This window comes from Lepisosteus platostomus, chromosome 17, assembly GCF_059453375.1.
Source record: "Lepisosteus platostomus isolate fLepPlt1 chromosome 17, fLepPlt1.hap1, whole genome shotgun sequence".
In the NCBI taxonomy this organism is placed as follows: Eukaryota; Metazoa; Chordata; class Actinopteri; order Semionotiformes; family Lepisosteidae; genus Lepisosteus; species Lepisosteus platostomus.
The window spans coordinates 17,438,905-17,465,507 of record NC_142627.1 but is presented as its reverse complement, the minus strand read 5'-3'; the positions used below and the strand labels follow the sequence as shown (position 1 = coordinate 17,465,507).

Here is a 26,603-nt window from a genome sequence, read left to right as displayed (position 1 = left end):
TGTTATTGTGGTGCTCTTTTTCTTGATTGTAGCTGGTTGCTAGGCAATATGGAAAGTTCAGCAGAAGGAAAGAATTAAAGAAAACGTATCCATATAAGCAATCTGGGAAACTAACACGTGCAGAATGTTGGTAATAATGGAAATGTTATCCCCTATATTAACTGTAGTTATATTTGAAGTGAATTCTGAACTGGTTAGTACATTAATTTGGGACAACCTGTTATTAATTAATGCATCTTTACACAACAATCCATGCACTGTATGAGGAAAGTAAGCACCTGTGTATGTTAGAGACATTAATTGTGTTTTGTACTGCAAGGTCCACAGTGTCAAACAGGAGAGCATGCAGATAATGGAGAAGTGGCACATCTCTCCCTGTGTTGGCACAGCAGGTTTCCCGCTTCTGACAGGTCCCTGGAGCTGCTGTTGGCCAGCTAGCGAAAACCCCTGTGGCACACCAACAGCTGTGTGCCACAGTTTGGGGAATCCTGGTCAAGATTGTGTTTTTAAAGAATTCGTACAATTCTTTCAAGCAACAAATGATGTTTTTTTTTTTTGCTAGCTTATTTACAGATGCCATGTTGTCATCATGGTAGAAAAGATCTCACAGTTCAGAGTATTAGTTTCCAACCTTTTCTGTTTTGTATCACAATTAAGCAGGAATAATGCTGAGAAACCATGAATGTAGTGAAGCTTTGGGTAGTCTGTTAATGCATGATACAGTGGGAAAACCACATCAAAGCATAGAAAAAATGTTACGATAAGAATGATTTAAGCAGTGGGCTAACAATTGTAAGTTCTATGAAAGGACAAGAGATTTCTTCACTGAGCCTGGACTTGCTTTCCAAAGGGGTGAAATACACAGAAAATAATCACAGTAATCCTGTCTTCTGCATGACTTTGCCTTTCCTTGGCCTGGGTCCATAACTCACAGCAGCTCTGTTAGCACCCAGGCCTCTCACTGAATGTGCAAGGCTGCTATCACTAACTGCAGATACTTGTCCTGGAATTACCACCTGCTAAGATGAAACTCAGCCTCAAGGTCTCTTGGCTTTCAAACCTGTGTAGAGATCACGCCAGGGCACACAGCACTCAAAACTGGCTTTAAATACTTGTTCACTCAGAACTTTTCCAAACAGAGAGCATGTGTTTTATCATTGCTCTCATGCCTTGTGATGGACGCTTTTTTTCGATGCGAAGCGAGATCAGGTTCTGAAAAAAAATAATAAACCCTTGTATGAACCAAATCTGGGCAGAGGCCTTGTCTACTATTCCAAACTGAAGACAAAATAATATTTTTGGAAAAGAAATTTCTTCACATTTTTACTTGGCCCCATTGGTTTGGAAACAAGGTAACTGCTGCCAAGTCTGTCTAACCACCCCTGCCACCCTCTTACTGCCATGGGAGATCATGTGAGTTCGCATGGGTGTTTGTGATAACAGGAATTCAGGTCACAAGTACCAGAGCAGTCAGGGGAAGAGAGACTGTTTTAGATTCCCTTCCCTCCCATTCTGCAGAGGCCTCCCGTGCCTTCTGAGTTTGGAAGTGGCCCTGTGTGCTTGGTGTGCTGCCGTGTCCCAGTGCGGAGAGATTAACTGCAGCTCTCTGTCTGTGCAGGGTCCCAGCGCGCGCCGTCCATCGCCGCCTCTCGCCTGGAGCAGGCCATGTCTGAGATGTCCGTCCCCAGCTCCTCACAGAAACAGGGTCCTGCCCAAGTCTGGACCACTCTGGAGCACATCTGGCTACAGGCTGGTATGTGTCCATTACAGAAGGCCAGCAATGAACTGCCCATATATTTCATGTAGAAACTGATTTGTGTAAATCAACATCTAGAGTATACCTGTTTTGATATATATATATATTCTTAAGTACTGTAGGTGTCCATTGTACTAACAGTTCTACTGGGTTCAATCCTTTGTTATGTCTAATTTATCAACCTGCATGACCAGCTTGGTGATTCCATTGCCCTGTGGTGGAATTGAAAATATAGTTCTCCAAAGTAAGCTTTATAGGTCATGTGCAGTACAGTGGCTTCTTTCACAAAGGCTGGCTGTAAAGCTTTATCCTTGAAGAAGAGTATTTATAACCTGTTCTTGTGTCTGTGGCAAAATTGCATGTTTCTGTGAAATATTCTATATCTTGAATTTTGTCGGGATTTCTGTGTGTATCACTGGATCTCAGTCAGTTCCTTGTGACCTTTTACTTGACTTTCCCAGCCCTGGATTTGTAATGCATTTGTCTTACAGTGACCAAGCAAGTGCTCAGGTCTTTATTTACTAGTCATCTTGCAGCACTTGAAATGTGACTAACTCACATGCTGGATAGGAATCAGTCATTTGGGTATGTTATGTAATGTACTAAGCAGGAGTCATAAGACGATAAGGGTGCGGGGTGCTGCAGTGAAAGCGATCCTGTGAATTGTGACACATTAATACTCACAATAACAAACGCGGTGAGATGGTGATATAGATTAAGCTGCTAGAATTCGCCTCTCACCTCCACAAAACCACTGTCCTTATCTGTCTCGGGTTACAAGTCAAATGTCCTTGCCTTCCACATCAAATAAAATGAAAAAGAAGAAGACACCAAGAAGCACAGAAGTCAGTGTGTATCTCAGGGAGGACAACTGAGATATTGTGAGAATCGCTACCAGCAAAAGCTTTTTTGGCCATAACCAGTGTCATTGTTCCATGTGACCTTTCTCACGACAGCCTGTATGCGGACATAAAGTGAATTGCAATAAGAAACATAAAACTCCCAAACTGAGCATGTGTCTTTGCAGCTGCTAGCTCTTCCTCAGGTCATTTAGGATGACAGGATGATAGGTTTATGGGCAGTAAAAAGGGATCTTGGCACAGATTGGGAGAAAGTCAGAAGGAGTCAGTGGAATCCCAGGAGAATCGGAACTTCTTTTCAAAGCCGAACTGTATCCATCACGTGTCCTTCGCCCAGACCGGTGACCTGTACTGCCCCCTGTTGCTCTTTTACATCAGAGTAGCACTCATCACCACTTCTTACACAGCCAATCACATGGGCTTATTCCACAGCATTCCACTGTAATTGCCTTCTTCCTGTCCCAGGAAGTCACATCTGAAACCAGTACACAGCGTGCTCCCTGTTTACCAAGAGGTAATCTGAATTACTGAATGTGGTCCATATAAAAAATTAAACAGTACGCACCAACTTGCAGCTTGCTAAGTCCCCAGTGAGACAACCACAAGAAAATGGAATCATCTATTTTAAAAGTCGGAAACAGGTATACAACAAATCCTGCGGTCTTGCTTTGAAGACATTTTGTGTGCACCCTTGCTTTCCTCTTAAAAAAACACTTTCTTTCAGAGGAATGTAATGAATACACATTGCATTGCATGCCTATCACACAGGTCCTGGAACGGTTGCTGACTGCTCCAGCCAAGACGTGCTGTGTGAAGAGGGCTGTGCTGCTGACTGTACTGTCCTCTATGTCCGCTGTCATTGGCAGAAGGACTAGGCTGCTGGGGAGAACTCCTGAACCCAGCCCAGGGCATTGCCTTGGCAGACAGCTGGTCTTAGGAATGCCCTTATTTAGTAAAGAGTGTGATTAGTTCAGAGGCATAGCCTACTACAAGCTATGAGTCCTGGTGAGTGTGCATATGAATTAGTCATTTTGAGGGTGTGTGTGTTTTATTAGCCAGAGGATAGCCAGAGGTTTATTTTGTGTGAGGTGTTTGTCCTTGACATTTTCTTTCTGGACTAAAGTGTAGTATGCCTATGGTCCAAACATTTTAGCAGAAGGCCAGTCCTGCATAAGGTATATTTCCAGTGTGGACTAAGGTGTAATCATTGTGCCTTTATTTTTCCAAACTATAACATTTTTGTGAGGTATTACACGCCAGTATAAGCCTTCTGAGAGTTTATTTGTCCCATACCCACAAGAATCACAACTCATTTCATAGAATTAACTATAACTGACAATGTACTTATCTCTGGGAGGATACCAGATACACAAGTTACACAACTGCATACAGTCCTAGAGTGAAATTATCCCTTTGATTATTAAGTTTCTCACTTTTGGGGAGATCAGTTTGTTTTTCAGTGTGAAATAACTCATATTCTTCGGGTGTTCTCGTAGCTTGTCCTTCACTGCACAAATATCACATCCTTCCTTCAGCTTGACTGCAAAGAGGAGTAAATTCTTTAATGCCAAAACTGTGTACCAGCGGAGAATCTGGAGCAGCCAAGCCTTCCTGTCGCTGGATTGAATCTGTCACCTTGGCTTTTCTCTTTTCTCCCAGCAGAAAAGGGTCAAATTTTGACCAGCAATCTGGTGCTCCCACATGCCTTTTTTTCTGAATATTTCTTGACTCTTTGTTGGATCTGTTCACTGTATCTTATCTTGTTTTACTGGCATGGTTAGACCAGACTTGGCAGAAGATAAAAAGTTTAGCAGCATGTCAGCATTTATTTTTGGTGTACTGGTGACTTCCTTTAAAAAAATGTAAAAAGTTGAATTTGTGGGTTAGTTTTTATGTGAATATGGATGTGTAGTATGACAGTGTACATATACTACTGTTGCACCAAAATGATAAAGAACAGATTTGTGTTGTAGTATTAAAGTGCTACTTTACTGCTACATGCAATGTCCAACAAATTGAAAGAATGAAATGCAGTGTAGGACTCTGAATTGGCCTCTTATTATTTAGTCAGTGGAGTAGAAGAACATGAACTAATATGTGAGAAATTAATAAAAGCACGAGAAGAGGTAAAGCCAAATTTTGTGTTCAGTACTCTAAGTAGAATATTGATAATTCAGAAGAATCAGAATTAATATTATTTTGAATATTGAGGAAACTGCATTCCTTTTTAAATGGAATCACTAGGACAAAATAAGAGCTAGGTCACAAAAAGTGATTTCAGAAGCTTGGTCTGGATCGCTGACATGACATTCATGTCTCTCCACTACAAACAAAAATTAGAAGTATTTATAACATGACATACTTTAAAATTCAGGTTTTACTCTACATTTTTTTTTCATACCGAGCATCTCACCTATTTTTACCTTTATCTCATTTCTTTCTTTTTTTTACCCTCGCTTGTTGGAAATCACTTTGCTACTGTAGTTGTTCTAGGGTAGTGTTTCCCTTTGTTGAGAACTGGGTGAAACTCTCGAACGTCTGGACTTTCACTGACCTGTCCTTGCAGGGGAGCTGTTCGTGGCGCAGGGCCGGGTGAAGGAAGCGTCGTTCTGTGTGCAGGAGGCCGGGACCCTGTACCCAGCCTCCTACAACGTGCTGCTGCTGCGCGGGAGGCTGGCAGAGCTGCAGGGCAACGCTGGCGAGGCCAAGACGTTGTACGACGAGGCCCTGACCATCCACCCGCAGGGAGCCCGCATCCTGCTGCACCTGGTGAGACCTGCTGCACCCCTGTGCAACCAGGCCTGCTATTGCATTGCAATTGGATCTGTTTCAGAGTTAAGGAAGTGCAGGTTTTCATTCAAAAAGTACCAAAACACAAGAAGCCCAATATCCAATATTATTTTATCTCCACATTTCTGACCTTATTCAGGGAGAGCAACAAACTTAAAGCATGCATCTCCTTTGTGGAATCTTAAAGTAACAGTCAGCCTAAAACCGGAAATGGATCACACTGCCATGCCATGAGAGGCTTGGTTTGCCTGACTTGTAACCAACACAAAGTAAATGGCTGCTTCTGATACAGTTCACAATTAGATCTCCTTTAAAGGTATTTCAGTTACATAAGGTCTGAGGGAAACAAGGCAAGTGATGCAAAAGGAATTGTATTGCATTTGCATCCCACACATTTCAACACTATTTCCCTTTACTGCAGTGCGGAACCTCACACTTCTATACAGGGAAAGCATGTTTTTAAACTTACGCTTCACCTGGCTTGGCTTTGAGGTGATGGTACACACACACACACCTGCATTGAACCCATTTCTGCAGCAACGTTTTGATTAAAGCTTGACTGTGGAAACACTAAAAATGCTATGTTCTCAAAACAGTAGGTTTTCCAAAGCCAACTTTCTTTAATGCCATCGAGTGCCTGAAGAGGGTTATTGAAACTTTTCTTGTCACTTCATATGTGCTTCAGCAGAATGTCAACAGGGTATGGGGATGGGCGTGGGGCTGCTGTGGAAACAGTTTTTGAGCACTTAATCCTCTGTTACCTTACCCCTTCCCTGTCCTCCAGAGAAAGTAGAGCAGTCTGCTTTCACCAGCTGACAGAGGCAACGGGGTGACAAGTGATGGGGTTGAAGTTATCAACTGTTGTCATGGAGATAAGCAGTGGCTTATCAAAATGTGTGGATAAACTCTGCTGAGAGAGGACCAGGCACTTACATTTTTATTCTTTTTTTTTCTTCACCATTAGATAAACAATGAGCTTTCCTTGTCCTCACCCACTAATCTGCTAAAGAATAGATCTCTCAGTAATAATACAAAGTTACAACTGACTGCCCTGCACTTCAGGTGCCTCTTTGCACAATCATAAGAAAGTTTGCAAAATGAGAGAAAGAAACTGATACCTAATTGATCCTAGAATCTCAAAGTCGTTACCACAGACTTCTGGTAAGCTTCAAACACACAGCAAGGTAGTCCATTCCAGAGCTGAGCTTCACCCATGAAGAAGATAAAGAAGTGCATGACATGTTGATCAGATAAAGTGAATTTCTGTTTCCATCCTGGGATTTGTGTTCCTCTTTACTTTAGTGGAGGTGAAAATTCTGTAGGTCAGATGTTACATGCTTTTGAAGTCTTGTTTTTTCTCCCTTTGACTCAGTACTTATTGAATCAGGAATAGACCTTGTGAAGTGTTAGGTAGCAAACTTCAGAAGCTTTGTCTAGAAGTGATGCATTCAGCTATAAATATGTGTTGGCAACTTCCGCAGTATAATTGTCATACTGAGACCTGGGGGAGGCTTTGATAATGGTTTTATCGGTTTCCACGTTGTTATGTTAAGCTCAGCTGGGAGACTTACTGAGGGGCCAATGGAGAAGGACTACCAGAATCTTGAGTCATATAGGGTTTCTTTATCGTACTTCATTTCCTATCAGTGCATATGTAATCTGGTAATACTCCTGTCTAAACCTTGCTTCACAGAATGCAGCAGCAGAACTGTTATTGTCAGATGCCTTAATCGTCTGATTATATATATATAAAAGCAGCAAATTACTGCTCAGTCCAGGCACAGCTAGGCCTCTGTGTTCCTCTCATACAATCCACTGCAATTTCATAAACACTGCTTTACTTTTTATTTTTATGTTATTAAAACTGCATGCCACTCAAGATTAAGATAACAAAAAATACCATTACAAAGATGCCCAAATACAGTATGTGACTGCAACATATGTCTGTTGCAGCTGAAGGTTGGCAATTGACATTATTAGGAAGTCCTCCGGTTCCAGCAAATGAGGTAGACTGTGGAATTTGGCATTTACATTATGAAAGCAGAAAGGTCAAGGTACCATCATTTCTCATGGCAATGAATAGTATGTCAATAATAACAAATGCAGTCGTCCACAAACCAAATTTTCAAAAAATGTCACTCAGTTTTTAACATTTTTATGTGGTGGTGTGTTAGGATTCACATTTATAATAATGTCATTTTATAGAGATTTTGTTTCTCTTTAAACATCTCACTTTGTCCCCTTAATGCCCTTTTGCTTTATCTCCCTGAAATCACAGTGAAGGCAATGTGTTCAGCTTTACTGGCAGTGCATCAATGCAGTGTTTGGCACAGTAGTGAGAGCCCATCTCTGCTGGCTAATCTAGATTCCAGGGGTCACTGGGCCATTTAAAACCCTGGGAAAGAGCTCAGCAAAGACTTCATAACTCTTGTGTGGTGCAAGTGCTTTGGTTGATTAGAAATGGAATCCTTATTTACAACTAACAAACATTCCTCCTGCTGTTTACCCACTTAATCTTGTTAAAGGGAGCTCTAATCCTATCAGATTACAGTGAACTACTGTCCAGCAGAATGGTTCTCTTCTTTTTTTATGGGGAACAATCCACTGAGACTGAATTAGGCAAACAGGCAAGGAGAGATCTCTATAATCCACTCATGTCCCACAGCTGAGAGAGGCAAAATTGAACAGGGTATGCCTGCTGCAAAATAATTAGCTGGGAACAATCCATAGTGCTGAGGAGAGAGGGAGAGTTTACTGATAAAAATGAGCCTGCCATCTAGAAGGGGGGTGGACTCTAAAACTTGGACTGAATCCATGAGTTAGCAGACTGGTCGGTTAATGCTACAACTCACTGCCTCACACTGATGTTTGGAATTCTGTTAGCCTCTTGGGTAGACGGCTTTGCGTCACTCAAATCCTCCACATTCCAAAAGCAGCAGGACTTGCATTTATTTTATTTTTCAATCATATGTTCTCAGAATATGTGCATGTCTCTTCTAAATGCTTAAGCAAAAGAGGTGGCTCAAGGAGCTACAGTACCATGCTCGGTGTAGCTCAGGTTTCTAGTGAGGGAGTCTGTGTGTGTGCTACAACTCAGGGGAGATCCAGTGCCCCCAAAGTGCACTTTATTCCAAGAACAACCTTGAAAAAAAAAGGACATGGATTTAGATTTTTCTCAGTGTCAAAAAGGGAGAATGTCATTAAATAACGAAAAGACTGCCATCTGTTCTTCACTGAACAATCTGCAGAGGCCTCTCAGCAGCTGGGAAAATACCACAGCAGCAGTTTCTTTAGGGATGTTACTGAGCGCCTATTGCACATCTTGGAAAAGATTCCGGCTGGGTTTTTTTTTAAGTCCCTTGTGAATACAGATTCAGATGTGGATACAGAAAATTGTGCCGCGTTTTTGTTAACGTACGGATATAGAAAAAAAATGTCAATGCCCTTCATTTGAAACTATGTAATTAGCTAGCTTGTTTCATCATTTTTGCTTTGACATAATGCTTCTCTTCTCTAAGGAACTCAAATCACTTTAGGAGAAGGATCCACTTCTTCCATCTCTGAAGAGAGCTCATCCGGACACCAGGGTTAACAGCCCTACTCTTACAATGGATCTTTCATAATCAAGAAGTCAGTACCCTGATTTAATGTCCATTCCAAAGGATGGCACCTCAGATAGCATAGTACCCCCTGTCATCACACAGGGGTTTTGTTTTATCAGGGAATTCCAGTTCAAAAGACACTTACAGTGAAGCAGTAACCTGTTTTTCTTGGAGGCTTCCTATCACAGTGCTGGCAAAACCCTTGCAGGCTTGTGATCTGAGATCTGCCAGGATCAGGCTAGGTGTATGTGTTTTAGTTTGATGTATATGTTTGTTCCACCATACTTATCAATAATATTTTTTTTAACATATGACACCATAGATACTTGGCTATGGAGTAACTGACATAGATATTGGTTCCCTGTGTCTGAATTCATGTACCATGAATCTTCACTGTTCACCTTAAAATAAACGGAAAATATGACTATTGTTTAAAAGTACAGTTTAATTTAAAAAAAAATATTTAAGCTGAGTGAAGTGGTGAATGTTCAGTTTTTCAACTGAAGCTTGCCAGCATTTTTTATTTGTGACTGCATGTATTAAAAAATACCAGTCTCATTGTACTTTTGTCATGTGAAATTAGACCAGAAAGAAAAGAGGGAGAATCCAGAGAATATCTTCAAGGGAGATACATGGAATGGATCCGAAAAGTGAATTCAAAGGAACCACAGTATTAAAGGAACATGAAATGAAGTGCTTATACTGTACTTAAATGCCAGGAGCATTAAGAACAAAAAACAAGAAACAGAAGCTACTATGTTAGTAAGTAATTATGAAATAATTGCCGTCACTAAAACATGGCTAATAATAGTAATACATCATTCATAATTGATTCAATTGAAAACTAAGATCAAGTGCTTTTAAAACTGAGAAAAGTACATCTTAACACAGCGGGATGTGGCAGTCTGGAGGAAGTCACCCAGACATTTTTTTTCCAAAACACTTCTAGATAAGATTCAATTAGCTATTTACAACCAAATAAGCTATATGGGCGGAATGGCCTCCTGTCATTTGCATACGTTCTTTGCTGAGGTGGTGAAAGAATTGGCTCATGTTACTACTGTAGATCATATCTTCCAGTTACATCTGCTCTCTGCTGTTCTGCTTCAGAAATCAAAACTCTTCAGGTAGATTACCATCCAGCTGTACACATCCCTTTTCAAAAGGAAAAAATAAAATGTGCTTTACTTTGCTTGAAGTCTGCAACCTTGTTTTGTGCATTGAAATAAGTAAAGGACAAGAGAGAAGAACTGAACAGGATGTTAGAAGACTTGGAACTTAATTTAATTAATCAAATGAATAAAAAAAATCTCACTGTCTCTTTAAGCCAGGAAACAAATGGAAAATAAATTAAAAAGACACTGCATAGCCCCCCAAAACAGATTATACCCTATTAGCTTTCATCACCCTTGAAAGGAACACAAGTGGTTTCTCTGGCACTCCAGAATGCATAGTGTGCTTCATTCTGTAAGCAGAGCAGGGAGAGATCAATATTGTTCACCCAAGGTCTGTACCAGCTGTCTGTCTGAGGCTGGCTGATTTGTTGATCAAGGTGTGCATTCCTGATATTCTAAGGCTAACTCGTTCACCTATAAACGTACCTGCAAGACAGACGTTACCTCAATGGTATGTTTCTTCTTAATCTTTACAGGCACTTGGTGTGCTAATATTCAAGGTAGAAATAAATGGCCATTAATGTTTTATTTATAAATGCCATCCATCTTTTAGAGATCTACCAGAATTGTATTTTAAAAATCTACATTTTGTGGAGCGACATAAGACTGGTTTATCTGGATCTGGGCTGTAATTGCTCAAATTAGGCAAGACATACATTAGCTTCTTTTAGCAGTTTTAGATGATTGTGTGATCTAGACAGCTAAATGATATTTTTTTCTGCTCCAGTTGATCTTTAGAAGCTCGATGGACCAGAGGCATGGCAGTTAAGGCCGCAGCCTCACAGCACTTGGGTCTTGGGTTCGATTAAATGCTGGAACGCATTCCACATGGAGTTTGCATTTTCTCCTTGTGATCATGTGGGTTTTCTTCAGACATTCCTGTTTCTATCCGCCTTCCTATGACTTGCTGGCTAAGTTAACTAGAGTCTGTAATTGTCTCCATGTGTGTGTCTTGTGATGGTCAGGTGTCTTAGTCTTTGTCTTATTTGAGATATAATCCTACCTTGTGCCCTCTATCTGCCAGGTTAGACTCTGGCTTGTCAGCACCTTCTATTGGTTGAAACAGCTGTGGAAAATGATTGGATAGATGATTCTAGATCTCTTCTTAATGGGATTGTTTTAGTTTCTGTATATGTTTACTCTTTTATTTAGCAATCTGTTTCAATTTGTTGCATAATTCATAAAATGTTACTGTAAGGCAGGGAGTAGGATGACGACCCCTTTTCGAATAGGACAGCATATGCCCTTCTCAATGAGAGGGGCATCCACAGTAAAGTCATGCACCTTTTGCAAGTTATGTTTTTTCAGTGAAATTGTTAAGATCCACACACAATATGTTTTTGAATGCCGCTCTATCAAATCCTTGGCAGTAGATGAGCAACTGCTGTATAAGGCTTTTGGTACACAGAGTGCAGAAATCCTAATGATGATTCCCAGCAGCACACACCAAGAAGCCTTGGAAAGATTAAAATCATTAGAAAAAAATGTACAGCCGCTTTTTTAAGCAAGATTAAAAAATGACAAAATGGCAGAGATCCAAGGAGTGGGGAGCAAGCGGTGTCTAAGAATAGCTCCTTTGACATCAATGAGAGTAGGCGCAGAGAATTCAAATAACTTGTAGTGTTATTCTGTGGATTTCCTGTATCTTAATTGGGTTCTGCTAGCAGGTTATGGAAAGAAAGAGGGGTGAGTGCTCTCTTGCATCTGACTCTTTGTAAATTACAGGAGTTTCTTATGGGCTCATGTCACAGATCCCTTGCTTCTCTCCAGGCATGGCAGGAGTGCAGTTTTGAAGACATGACCTCACCCAGGTCTTGTTTGAATAAGAAGAATGGATACTTTTAAGCCAAGACATTTGCGCAATTAACATTGCTTTCAATTTCACCCCATCAGTTCATTCCATTGCAGAAATCCAACCACATTCTTTTATTGTTTAATTAATGATTAAATAATCAATATAAAGATTAAGGTGTTTGGGAGTATCAAAGGGATGGATGTAGTTTCTCTAGTTTAGTCTACCAAGATTCCCAATCTGGAGACATCCATTTCTTTGGCTTACTGCTCAAGAGGGCAGAGCTAAGAGTTATTGATTGTTTTAAGACTGTTATTGAAAACAAGTTATTAACCTATTGATTACCAGTATGGCCTCTCTGCAGCAGTACCTCTCCAGCCAGTACCCTGGGGTCCTTTGGGATTTATAGTAGTTTTATGGCTCACCCTAAATCACCTACTGTATTGCTGAAGACTTGCAACACTTATAAATTGTTGATCAATTCTCTGACTTTTTAGAGTTCCTTTTAAAATCCTGATATTTCCATGTTTTAGAAAAATATACAATCTTGGTTCTTAGATTAGGAGTCTGGTAAGTTTCCAAGTTTGCTCAGCGCAGTGTACAGGTCGAACTGCACAAGCCCAACATTGCTGGTGTAGTTCAAACCCGGGTCATGTTACATGTAACTCGGATTTCTCCAGCGGTAGCTCACCATTGGCGTGTTACTGCCGTGGTGCGTCGCCTTGGATCTCCATCAATCAACTGCAGCAGCCATGTGGCAGGACCTTGCAGTGACATGAGCGAGAGCTCACGCTGCTGGTCTTTCTATTAGAGCTCACACTCCTGTCAGGCGCCCTGAAGATGGGTGTGTCAGAGGACACATTCATTCTCTCCCAGGCAGTGCAGGAGTCACTGCCACCTCTCTTAAAACATTTTGAATTGTGTGGGTATATAATGAAAACAGATTATTAAGAAGAAAAAAGATACGATTCTTCTATTGACTATCAATATAAGAAACTGCAGAGGAAATACAATTTTATTTAAAAAAAAAACCTCCGTCCTGTGTCCTATACTTGAGTACCAACCGAGCAGAAGGTGCTCATTCACCCAGGGCCAAAGAAGCATGTTCTGGTAGAAAACCAAGTAATTGTTTTCTGCTATTAAACAAATTCAGGTCCGTAAGAAAGAATGAGAGGTTTCCGTTTATTAACCATTGAGTGAGAGAATGAACCATGAAACATGACTATACTGTAGACCCAGGTTCACTCCTCTTATGCAACTCCAGATTTAAAGATACATATTTAAAGAGACAAAGTTAAGTTTTTCTGCTTTTGCCATTGGTGTCAATTCATTATATGTTAACAGGTTTAAAGTTCAAATATGCTGTTGGTTAAACAGTATGTTGTATTCATGTCAAGTAGGTTTATCTAGTGTGTATCTGGTACAGCATTTGCTTGAACAAAATCATTCAGACAGCACAGTTTAAACAATGGTGAAAATTTGTATTGCAAAAGTTTGGAATTTCAAATCTCCATGTATTTTTTTGTAACCTCCAAACATCCATTATTTGGAAACGGTTTCAGTGTACTCTATAAAAAAAAAACATTCGTCATCCTGTCAGAGTGAAAGTGAAAATGACAAAGAGGAGGTTTACCGATTGCTGGGTGGAAGCTCAGTGAATCAGCAGTCATTCTGCAGTTTGACAACTTTGGGTTTTTATATATTCCTGTTTTACTATAAATATACATCATGTTGTGCTTACCTTCCAATAATCATGGTTCACTTGTCACATTGTATTCAAAGGCCCTGGCAGTCACTGTGTTCTAAATTACTGTCATTTGTTAAAATTTGTTTGGCAGAAATGTTAAATATAAGCATTGTGATAACACTTCACATTAAGTGTCCTCACAATCCATTTAATTAACATGTCAGAAGCAACAGATATTACTGGTAGGCTTTAACTCTTGTTAATTATTCCAGGTCCAAATTACCTTTTGAATAAGCCTGAGCATAAAACTCAATTGCTGTACAGAACAGTCAGCTATTAGGTTGTGTCAAAGGCTAATTGATAAGGTGGACATATCAACTTGCAGATAATGACTTTGTAATGAGTGCTAAGGTACAATTAAATGTCTCAAAGGATGCTTTCATAACAAAGCGCTTCTCTTTGCATCTGTAAAGCATTTTATCTAGAAGCCAGTATAAACGTACATGTAATTGTAGGATGTCAAAGCAAACTTCAACCCCTCTGCAGACTTAGATCTTTCACTTATTAGACAAGAACTTGAACAAGAAGTTGATTTCTCAAAGTCTCGTTTGTAGAGCACACCCTTTTCCTGCCTGGTGTCTCTATTTCAGTCGAAACCCTCAACCTTTTATTTTAATTTATAAATAGCACATCAGCCTTTTATTTTAATTTATACTTAGCACAGTAGATGTGAGGGAATGTATTCGATTATTTTCTTTATTAGTCAGCAATACCCACTGTTTCCTAAATTTCCACTCATTTTCAGACTCTTTGTTTTTTTCCACTTCATTGGAAATGGAAATATCTTGGAATATTGATGTTTAACTTCCCAGTCTGTACTATCTCATTTCTACCTTTACACCTGAGAAGTTCCACAAGATGTCATTTGCTTCTGTTCTCCTCCTCAGCTTCATTGCATTTGACAACACAATTGCTGGCTGCCTAATTGCAGATGCTTCTTAATTCTCACCGTGGACTGTACCTGGTAGTATCATTGCCTGTCCTGAGCCACCCATCTGGAAAATGCCTTACCACCACCCCTACATCTCATTCCTGCCCTTGTCACTTTGTTTTATTTTGTGCAGAAGCAGCCAAGTGGAAAAGTGTTCAGAGGCTCACAGGATGTTTTCAGAACTACACTGTCAGACGGGTGGATTTTGTACAGTTTAAATAAATGTAGTTGTAGCTTCTAGTTGAGAGCAGTCTTGCCACAATCCAATCGTTTTTGTTTAGACATGGAAAAGGATTATTTTAACAAATGAATCTGTCAAGACATGTAGCATGGTAACTGGGTGCATTTGGTCTTTGAGCCCAATCCAGTGATGAAATCACCTAGGAAGCTTGATAGCCTTGAATTCTTCCTTGACTGGAAGCCTTTTGGCTTAGCAGTTACTTAGTTTTTTGCAGCCACTCCTGCATTAATTAAGGTATTTAGAGCATTGCACTAATCAAATCCATTTTGTTTTCTTTTTGAGAGAGTAGTCTCAAATCAACTTTTGTAAATACGGTATTCAGTGGATAGATGTTCTGAATGGTTTGCCAGTTCATTTGGCCTACAATACCTTGGAGCTTTGGCTGGTTTAAAATGCAACACCATGTGGAAAACTGCATCAGCATGAAAAACTGCATCATGATGACGGCACGCTGCGGGGAACATATCCAGGAACGGGAGTGAGATCACCAGAGGTGACGTCATCACTCATTAAACATTTAGAGGAAGAAGCACCAAGAGGGGGAGCAGTAGGATATTTTATAAACAGACAGTGTAGCACATAGGGCCTAATATGGGCCTCCAGCCTTTCTTCTGTTGTGACTGGGCACCAATAGTAACAGGGAGGAATTTGTGTAATCCAGATGGAATCTGTCACTCCACCCTTAATGGGCCTGATCAGGGGATGTGTTGCATTCACTGCCTTACACTCTCTTTCACAGCAGGGTGTGGGTTGCAGGGTTCTCTGGCATTGGGTTTCTCTTCCAGTGACAATCTGTCTTGTCAGGGATATGGTTATTGCCTCACACTGTGGAAGTGCAGCGCAGACAGGCCCTAGTTATTGAAACATCATTGTTTTATGGTACATCTGATTGCATTGCTGTGAGCTGCAATTAGCAGCCCATGTGTGGAGTTTCTTCTCATGAAGTGCTGAACAGTACAGTACATCATTCTTCAAAATGTCACTGTGCTTGAAAGTGAAGACTTTAATGGCTGCTTCATGGATAACCTTACATCTATATTACAACTGCCTGAAAGCTCTGCTGTATATCATGTTTATTTTAATTTTTTTAACTGTAGTTTGTCCTTAATCAGAGTCTTGCCAACATCGGTGCAGCAGGCCTACAGTATGTGTAGCTTAGTAAAGTAAAGTAAAGGTTAATTCCACACTGAAAAGTAGAAAGAAGAAACACATTTCAGCCGTCGAGCCTTCCTGAGGTGTCAGTGTCTTCGGAACTTTAACTTGTTCCTTTGCAGGCAACGCACGCTGACATTAAGCCCTAATCAAATTTTAGTCTAAAATGCTTCAAGTATGTCTTATTAATCTCTCTAACAAATAACACGTAACATATAAATTTACAAAGAGGACAGAGAATTTTACATAATTGTACTGATGTGGTTTTCAGTATTCTGTATGTAAGGTCAGTATTGCCAGTTCATAATGTACTGTATGTCAATGTACCTATAGAGAAAAAATACACTTTGTTGCATTAGGGTTAAGGTTAAATGCTGATGTTTTGCATTTAAACTTCCTACATTTAGATCCCAAGGGCAGAACATGCTTTACATTCTTCTCCAAACCTTTGCTCCTTGTAAGTCATCAGGTTTGTACTTCTTCACAAGGGACAACAATGACATAGACATAGAGTTTTCAGATACAGCTCTTTAAAATATTAAGCATGGGATTAAAGGATTATTCTTCATCCACGGCAGTGTGTTGTATTATCATAATTTTAATACTTTCATTACAATATGAGCATTACATTTGTCACAAGGTGTCTTATAAGTCATTAGCTGTTGAAGCAGCTGGTGAGTCCCTGAGCTTCGAACATTGCTGGCACTTTCTCTTTCCAGAGTCTTTGCGTTAATGAATGACCAAAGGCTTACTGCTTCAGTATGGCTCCTCCTGAAGCAAAGAGCACAGCCCTGCCACGACAGTAGGTAAAAAGCAGCTCTCAGACTTCCTGTCTGCCATTACCTCAGCCTGTCTGTGGTGGAATATGCGATCTCTAGGGAGCAGTTTCATGCTATATTGATAGCTGCAGGCCTGGAAAAAATTTTCAACTGATTAGATAACGCAAATACATTATTTATAATACTGTAGTACTTGTCTTCACATTTTGGGATTGCCTAGCAACCAGGAAAATGTATTCCATTGAGTAGGGATCGGTAGGAAAAATACATTACATACAGTACATTATCACTTCATAGAGAAGAGTGGGATGGGGGTGGGGTAGTGGAGTACAGTACTAAATTAATTGCTTTTTGAATGTGTGAGAGTGTTGTTAAAATACAATGTTTATCTATTGAAATGCTGAATCAAATATGAGTACATAAGGGTGTTATTTTGTTCTTTTTTCAATCTTCAGCGAGACCGAGGAAGGCCATGAGCTCTTTGAAATGTACTGTATTGTAGTCAGCTGTCCTGTAAGAGTGCTCAGGGAGCAATACTGTATTCAGAGGCTGCTTTTTAGCTGTTTCCAGCTGACAGAGGAGAACATTTATTCCAGATAGGGTTGTGGGAGTATGGAACATACTACCCCACAGTGTTGAAGCCACTACCCTATATTCTTTCAAGAAAAGGATGAGATCCTAGGATCAATGAGATACAAGCAACCATACAGGCTAGATGGACCAAATAGTTTACTTTTATAACCCTTTCTTGTGTTCTTAAATGTCATTAGTGTTGATGCAGTTTTAGATCACTATTCTCTAACCATTTAACGTATGTAAATAATACGTAACTAAAAGTAAATAATACTTAAATAATAATCCACTCTAAGTAAACAATATTGCTATTATAAATATATGGGCAATGTGGCTATCAGCAGACTTTTCACAAAATTATGCACAGCGTATATGACCTTGGTTATATTGCCAGATTTAGAGAATATTGCAATATCCTTCAATTGTGTAAGAAATAGTGGTGCACAGCTTGCCATCTTAAGTGCAATGTGTTTTTAAGATGGTTAATACATGTTTACAGGGGAGACTGAAGTGAATAGCTATTTAAATATTTATTTCCAGGCAGAAATCAGAGGCAGCTTTTAAGCTCTGTGGATGGCATGACTGAAGAGCAACCCAGGAAATCTCATTTCCTTAATAATTAGATTAGAGCAACCGAGGAGAGAATGATCTTCCTGAAGGCATTATCTCTGTGATCTGACTGTCATGACACAGTGCACACAAAACTCTCCCAACGTAGTCTGCCCAGAACAATGTCATACCACCATCTTACTTTGTTGCCTATTCATCAGTAAAATTATTAAATGTCCACACATGTTCTTGGACAGACAGGTACTTTGCTTGTATAGTCATTACTACAGTAACAATTCTCATTTCACTCTACAAAGTACAGTATTTTTCAGAAAGAATACTGTTACATTTGAGGTATCATCTTAAAACTGGGACACTGGGTTAATGACTTTAGGGTGGAGGTCACTTGCTCTCTAGTCCTCTATGCTACAGAAACTAGGATGAGCTCAGGCTCGAGGAACCACTGTAGCTGTGATATGGACTCTCTTTTTACTACCTTTCTAAACTAAAATCTGATCAGTGCACAGAGTCATGCAGCATTTATTTTCTTATTTTTCACAATTCTGATTGCCAAGAGAACTAGTGTAGAGTGGTTGATGTATTCATCCTGTATTCCATTTGTATACCAAGCTCATGTGGCCTTCACCCTGATCAATGAGTTTGAGCAAACTATACTGACAGGCGTCTTCTCTGTTCCTGAGGTTTTCAGCAGTTGTCTTGAACTTACATTGAATTCCCTAGCCGTAGAAGCTGGTAGAAACAAAGCCCAGTGATTGCCCATGCACATATTTATATTTGTGCTTAAAATGCGCAGGCAGCTGTGTGGTTGAATTAACAAGAAGAGGCAGAAAATGAATCAGCGCACAAGCAAGAGTATATGACTCCTGCAAGATAAAATCAATAAGCTTGCAGGAGCGGGTTAGATAAGGATAACCAATAACAGGTTCACAGGGGAATCTTGAAGAATCCTTTATTTAGCAGTGTAATAACAAAGACAGAATATTGATTGGGTTAATATGAACTATGAAGCTGGTCACTCTTTCACTCATAATAGTAACCTGGTATCTCAAACGGCAAAAGTTACAGTACTTACAAGGAGGGTAAAGTTTACTTTAAATACAATCTTAAAACATTTTTTCCTGATAATATTCAGAAAACTTAATCATTTACCAACCTTAACCTTTACCTTAACATCTTGTTAGACCCTAGACCCCCCTAAATGCCTTTCCACACCAAATCTGAATTGAATGGACAGTCCAGAACATTGTTCTTAATCCTTTAAAATCTTACCAAAACCTTAAGGAAAAAGTCTTAAGTATAATAAGTGCTTAGTGATTACTGAACCCACTGTTACAGTAACTCAAATCTAGGATGCTTGATGTTAGTTTTAATCTACAATTAATTTTGAACTGGACAGAATTTTACTGAACAGCCTTTCCCGTCCAAATCTTTACTGTTTTGCTTCTTATGATAATATATATTAGGATTGGAGACAAGCAGTCAGGACTGCCCCAGAGACAAATCAGACTAGAGACTAGAATAGTGAGGTGAATCCTCTTCCTTTATTCCCAATGTGCACAATGGGAGTGCCATAAACCACAGAAGTCTCAAAGAACAGGAGCAAGTAGCTGACATTGAATACACTTCCAGTGAGAATGGCTATCTATTACCCACGTCTACTGTAACTTTCTATCCCTAATTGATTAATTAATTGATTAATTAAGTGCAGTAAGTGATTATCATTTAACTATCTCATTCTCATACAATACCATTTTAGATTACATCAGATTACATCCCATAATACTTCTCCTTTAGTCTTCCTCATCTTCATCAGAGGAATTTATGGCCATATAAGGAAGTTTATGGCAACCCTGGAATCAGGGATGATGACCGGGTGTCCCTTACTTGAACTGGTAATGTCCCCCTTTCAAGAGGTGTTAATGAGGCCAGTTTCTTCCAGCCTTGATCGGTATTATTTGATACAGCTGCCTCCATCAAGTCCAATTTATATCTTCCTGGTCAATTTAAGTAACATCTTCTAAACATTCTCGCAGGATTAGGTTTAATGCAATGGGAGTACATCAGCTTTCATATAACTTTCATATAATTTGAAGCTTAGGCAGGAGCAATATAAAAGTATATATGCTGAATATATTGTACTGCAGGATATAAAAGTGATATAATAATAGCAAAAATATCATCAGTAATCAATCAACAAATCAGTATTAATTAGTAAAGTACATGTGCAATGATTACAAACACTGGTCCTAGAAATGTCCTACATAACCCCAGCCCATTTTCCCTTGGCTTTTATTTATTAGAGTTGACTGGAGTCTCTGCTGAGCTCTTACATGCTTTGTGGCCAACTAAACTACAGTACATTGCCACATACATGTCTCGGTGTTTACCTGTTAGAAATGCTTTCGTTCCTATAATCTCTCACTTGTGCCTCCTTTCGGCAGCAGTACTATAGCTCTAAGGGACCCTTAATAAAATCTGGGCCGGATTTCAATCCTCATTCTGCCAGCATTGATTACTCTTGCCTAAGGAGAATTACAGGCTGCAATGTACTGTATGCCTTTCTCTCATTATATGCAGTTTAATGTATGTTACAGTGGTAACAGGCTGGCCTATTAAACTGTCATCCTTTCCCTCCTTTCACAAAATGGCTCACTGACTGCTTTTGTGTGAACACCTTTATGAAAGAAAAAGGGAGAGGCTACGATGATCTTTTTTATGGAAAACGTTTTGTAAAAAAGGAAAAGCAATTAAAACTGTTGTCTGAATGGGCCGTGATTCAGCTGAGAAGACAGTGATGTTCTTTAAAGGTGGGCTCTGTGCACTGAGTGTGCCAAGAGGCAGGAGAAAAGAAAAGCAGGATTTTGTGTCAGCAGAAGTGAAATTGGGCATGAAAGTTCCATCTGAAGTGTGTGGGTTTTTTTGAGCTCTGGATGACATGAATGCAAAAATTTTGGCATGGAGCATTAGTATCTCAACAGCAAAGTAAAACAGATGAAAAGTCCAGAGTAATTTTGCTTGACAGACCCACACGTTTCCTAACTTTCCTTTTTTTCCCTTTAAGTTAAGGATGCATCTGATAAAAACACGCAGGTGAAGTCATGACTTACCACTGTCTGCCATTCCACTGTTAATCCTCCTGTATTGGGTGAAGCAGAGGTCAGTAGCTGTGCAAATAAACCTCAAGCAATTCTCTTGCTCTGACTGTTCAGATCACATGCCAGTTCTGTGCTTGCTCTGTGTTTCCAAAACAGAATGGGTATGGTATATGCAACAGAGCAGGACAAAAAGGATTGGGGTGGGCAATGATCTATCCCAGAACACTGTGCAATCAGCTGGCATGCTGAAAATGGCACAAGGGGACCTATTTATTTTGTTATTCCTGGCAAACGTTGGTGAATAAAGACCCGTCAAGCATGCAGATATGATGTGCAGTATTCAATTATAGCTTGTTCTCACTTCACAGATGACTAATGACTACACTCCATTTACCTGCCCACGTTATGAAGAGAGAGAGAAAGAGGGAGAAAGATACTGTGAGAGTGAGATCAGTGAATGTGGGGCTGACGTATGCTATTGTTTCTAATAATAGTGCTGTTTTTTCAGGTTCACTCTGTGAAGGAGAATGGGCACTTTAAAGCCTGCTGGGCTCTGTGTATCAATAAGTGGATTCAGGCATTCAGTTTCTTGTATGGCTGTTGACACCGGTCCGAACAGACTTGAAGTGATCAGGTTTGAATTACTCTTGAGTCTGTATGAAGCAGTGACATGACATGGCAGCTTGGGAAGCTGCTGTCCTTGTCTCTGGCTTATGGGCAGCATTTAGAACATGGCATTGCTGTAGCTAAATATACTTTCCCTGTAGACAAAATAATATATTGCCTTTAACTTTCATTTATAACATGTTAGTCATACAGTACATGCAAGCAGGTTTATCATTAACCACTAAATCTAGCCTACTGTATATATCTTTTTAAATTCAATAAAACATTTTCCCTCCTCATCTCAATAATACACATAATGACTGTGTAACATAATACACCTATTGCTGTTTGTGTTTCTCTATTTAATTAGTAAATTATAATTTTGTGCAGTGCATTTCATCCAAGAGGATCCCAACATGCATGCTTCACATGTAGGAGGGGGTTGAAGGGACTCGCTTCATGCACCACTGTAGCGCAGCCCCCCCACCTGGGTGATGTACGACAGCAGCCCCACCACACAGGTGACCATGTGGAGAAGTGAGAAATCGTTACACAGGTCATGCCATACTCAACTGAACTCTAATTTAACATTGAGGATAGACATCTGGGTAACAGCTGAGAATAACAACTTTTTTTCTATGCAGTATGTCTTAGTTTGAGATACATTGTTTATGTGAATCAAAACACTTCCCGACAGAGGGCTGAATACTCTAAGACACACTCGGGCAGCTTCTCATTATTGAAGCATTATGTCACCGTACTGACTCATAAGTATACAAATACACTTAAAATCTGCCTTTCCAGAGAATAAAAAATTGCTTTGTAATTCAACACATAATTAAGAGTCCTTTGTGAGGCAAATTAATTTATCTGTCAGTCATGCTTCTCACACAGCTTGCCTTCATTTGTCCCGGACAGATCTGTAGAAAACTGAGGAAAGATTCTGACATCCATGTCTGTCCCTTTCTAAACACTCTGGACAGGTCACGCTCCTACACTGTGAAGTGTGGAGCCTGTTGTGGCTTCACACAGTATAAGAGACTTTCCCTGACTTGGACACAGTGATCCATTTGAAGTTAAGCCCCTATTTCCATGGCTTCCCTGACCGGAGGAATCCAGACAAAGCATTCTTGCTCAAGAGTAATGCAGGAATATCTGCAAAGGGGATTAGAACCCATTAACTCAAGAGCCCCAGCTGTTGTTCTATGGTGCCTCCATTGCAGATGTTTTAAGGGCCTATTTCAAGCAGGGATTCAATATATTGGATTGCCTTAGAAGACCAGACTGGATGGCTGAGGTGTGGGTGGGGAAGATTGTTAATGCAACTGATCTGTAAAGGGCTGTGGTCTGGAAATCAGGAAAGGGTTTAACTCATTTTCACCAGGTCAGTTCATGGAGGTGTGCTCTCACTAAGGATAGTTTTAGTAAATGATCGGGTTGCAAACATTTGAGGACTCCTCACTGGGTAATTTTGTACACTTAAAAAGCAGAAACTAAGGACAGCATTGTGTGCTGATAGGCACAGCACCTCTATCGATTTCCAGAAATATTTCTATTGCTCCACGTGAAAAAAAAAACATTTGCTAGCACAATGTGTGAAGTGGGTGGCTGGTACTAGCAATGCCAACATCTATATTTATTAGAGTACAACATAAAACGAGGCATTTGGCAGCCTTGTATGCATTATTGCATTGTAAAACAACATTTTAGCTACAGTTTCAAAGATCCTAAGGTGGTTAATCAGCTAAAAAAAACACTCCGGTTGCGTCATCAATCTTTAAAGATGATTTCTCTGTGCAGGAAATGTAATAAGCTTCATGCTGCACCCTAAGGGGGCTGGCAGTGCCAGGAGAGGCAGCCATCCTTCTTTGTGCTTCATCGTGCCCCGGAGCACAGTTAACAGTGCTACTTCTGGATCCGAAAAATTTATAACTCTAATTTAGCGCTTGTATAAACCACCTCTTCTATCTGCATACGTGTTACTGAGGCTGAGAAAACAATGCTTATACAGGACAGCTGCTCGAACAGCATTAGTTAAAGAAGTGCAGCTGCACTGATACATACAGGAAGATAATCTCACAGTCCCCCTCTCTGCTCGAACCTTTTGCCAGAATCATCCTGGATTGTGTTCTGCTTAGGTTTTACTGAATTACACCTGAGCTTTTATTTGTGTGGTTTTTTGTATCAAAATGTTTTGAAAATTGAATTCAGCTTTCCTGTCCCACCATTCTTGGGTGTCTTGTGTGAGATCTTGGGTTAAATATCTTCTACCCTACAACAAAAGGGGGCACGAAGCTGGGGGGTGAAAGTGATACCTATAGACCCCAGGCTCACTCCACTTTTGCCAGGTGTGTTCAGGGGGATCTCTAGAGAGAAGCAGAATCACATTTATTAATGAAGAAAAGTTGACCAGGAAAACAGGAATTGTAAACCTTTAGTATTCCTCCATTTATTTTTTGTATTATGGTGTGATTCTGTCTCTAAAGACTTTAGTAGGAAGGTCACAAAAATGTTCCTCTTTTGATTGCCAGTAGCGTGTGGATCCAAGCAATATACTGTTTTTTAAAGAATATACTTAAGCAAGATAGATGGACAGCTTGTTCCATACTCTTGAAATCCTCCTGTTGTCAGTCCTACATTTAATTTCCACATTGAGTCCTCAGGTATTTGTGTTACTTTTGGTCCAATTGGTTCATTCTATTAATGCCTGATGACATGTTCAATAGAATTAAGTGTCTTTCTATTATTTTTTTTGGTGCACATTTATAGAGATGACTTTAATCTGACTATATAAGAAGGCATTGATATAAATCCAAGAATCAGCCTTGGAGCCTGAATTTTAAATTGATTCCAGATATTTATTTTTACATTCGACTTTTCTCACAGTGATACACAGGGAAATTAATGGTCCAGCAAGCTTTAATAACTCAGTGCCATGCAATTAACTTCAGTAATCACAACACAGTTGAGCAATTCGGAAATCACATTATATCTGATCAGCTTATCAGATCACTGAGGGAGAAGGTCACTCAGTAGATCAGCTATAAAGCCCCAGTTTATCTGGTCAGATTGGCAAGATGTTTGCCTTCATTCATTTTTTTTTCCACTTCCTAGTCAAGTTGTGCCAAAAGCGTATTTAATAGCAAATTCTCAGTCTTTTGCGTGTAGAGTCAAATGAGTCTTTTATTAAAAATAATATTCATATATACAGCTTTGACCTAATATTCATAGCATTAATAGTATAACATCTTCACTCCTCTCTTTTCAATGCATACTAATTGTAAATCCCCATAACCTGGCTGTAAAGATCTAAAAAGGAAAACAAAATCTCAAAAAACTGCTCAGTGTGAAGCGTTATTTGCCAATAACAAAGGAAAGCAGCCAGAGGTGTGGTTAGAAAACAAATCTAAATCATTCACATCCTCCTGGGCTCCACTAGCACGAAGAATAATACTAATATTCCTGCACACCGTAAAGTAATAAAGCAACAATAGCTCTGTTTTTCAAATCCCTTTTCTCTCTTTCTTATGAGTACACACACATTGAAGTGGAGAATAATAAGCAAGAGATAGTTAACTTTTTGAAAATCAAATAACACAAATGCACTCAAGGGGAAAGATTGCATATTTGGGACTATGTCAGTGCAAGGCAATGTTTCTGTAGGACTTTGCAGAGCAATTCTTTGCCAATATTTAGGTTGTAAAAGAGCCTTTTGACTTTCACTATTTAATGAAAGTGCTGCTTTTAGTAAATTACCATTACTGTCAGCATTTACAGCTATAAATTCCAAACTGCTTTGGTCATTCTACTGAAGTGTTCACATGATGAAATTCTACATTACTTAAAGCTGATGGACAAATCAGGAACAAATACGAGTAGCAGAAGTGACTTGTTCTGAGTTGGCATCATCAGACACGCATTGAAAGGGCTTGGGCTTGTGTCAGAGGCTCCAGAGATGGGAGTGCAGTTTGTAATGCCCACAACAGGGCCGTAGAGAGCGGAACGAGTCTGCGAATCTGTTTTTGACAAGGTTAGCAAGAAAGATTAGCTCATGGTTTGTTCAGTTTTCCACCATTCATTTTCGACCGTGTGTGTCCACTCCCTTTGGTGCCTGGCTCAGCAGGGGTGGGCACCTTTCCAAGCAACAGCAGACGTTTTTTTTTTAAAAAAAAACAGCGGTTTTTCAGGCAGCATCCCAGGAGTGTGTTTGGGAGAGGGGGGTCCTTTTTTCTTTCCAGGGGTGCCCATCCTCCATGCAGCTTCGCCTTTCCGCAGGCCGATCTCATGGCACATGAAGAAAACCCGGCTGCTTTCAAAGTTTTTTTCCACCGACAACAACAGGCAAAACAAAAAATGCAGACCACCCCCGTGTGCGCCGGCTCCCCCACGGGCAGTGATAATTGGTGCCATCAGAGGAGTGGGTCCGTGTGCAGACGGGTTGCTGTCCCTTGTGTTCCAGAGTGCTACTGGTTTTTTAACAAGAACTTAAGTAGATGCCTCCTGGTGCCAACTGTGGCCTGCAGTGAAAGTGAACTTTCTGATTTTGTTCTCTTAAACGTTACCTCAGTACGGATACATCAGCAGCAGGTTGGGGAGGGGGTGGAGAAGCTGCAGAGCTGGCTCTCGTCTCCATCAGGATTAATGGAGAGAGCTGTGCGGTTTGCAGCACTGTCTCCTGTGTGTGCTGTTCCCTCACACAGGCAGTGGTGCAGTGCTGTAGTGCTGTATTGCAGTTCCTGACGCCATGCTGACTGAGGGGGGTTTTCTCAGCTCCTGTCACACCGCGTTGGGACGAGCTGTTCCCTTGAAGAGCTGTTAACGAGCTGCCCTGCCGCCTGCCAACAAATACTCACACACCGACTGGCAGCAAAGAGCACATGAGTGCTCTCACCATGGGATTATGGAGTGTTTCTGGAATTCCAACCCAGAATAGA

The 26,603-nt window shown here is 40.2% G+C and overlaps 1 protein-coding gene and 1 long non-coding RNA gene across 4 annotated transcripts in view; one reads left to right on the top strand and one right to left on the bottom strand.

Annotated features, from left to right (window-relative positions):
* ttc7a (tetratricopeptide repeat domain 7A) overlaps positions 1 to 26,603 on the top strand; it is a 92,191-nt gene that overhangs the window by 53,350 nt on the left and 12,238 nt on the right. For 2 of the 3 annotated variants that reach the window (XM_088609530.1, XM_088609532.1), the window contains exons 18-19: positions 1,619 to 1,753; positions 5,183 to 5,385. In XM_088609530.1, coding sequence (XP_088465656.1) covers positions 1,619 to 1,753; positions 5,183 to 5,385 — 338 coding nt within the window. Of the gene's footprint in view, positions 1 to 1,618; positions 1,754 to 5,182; positions 5,386 to 8,924; positions 9,437 to 26,603 lie in introns of those variants that run through there. The other variant, XM_088609531.1, reaches the window with a different exon arrangement.
* On the bottom strand, positions 16,625 to 21,206 carry LOC148646269 (uncharacterized). Its single transcript, XR_015927853.1, has 3 exons — positions 21,076 to 21,206; positions 18,627 to 18,697; positions 16,625 to 16,958 (listed from the first exon to the last, which is right to left on the bottom strand). It is a non-coding gene; the product is annotated as an uncharacterized LOC148646269 (long non-coding RNA).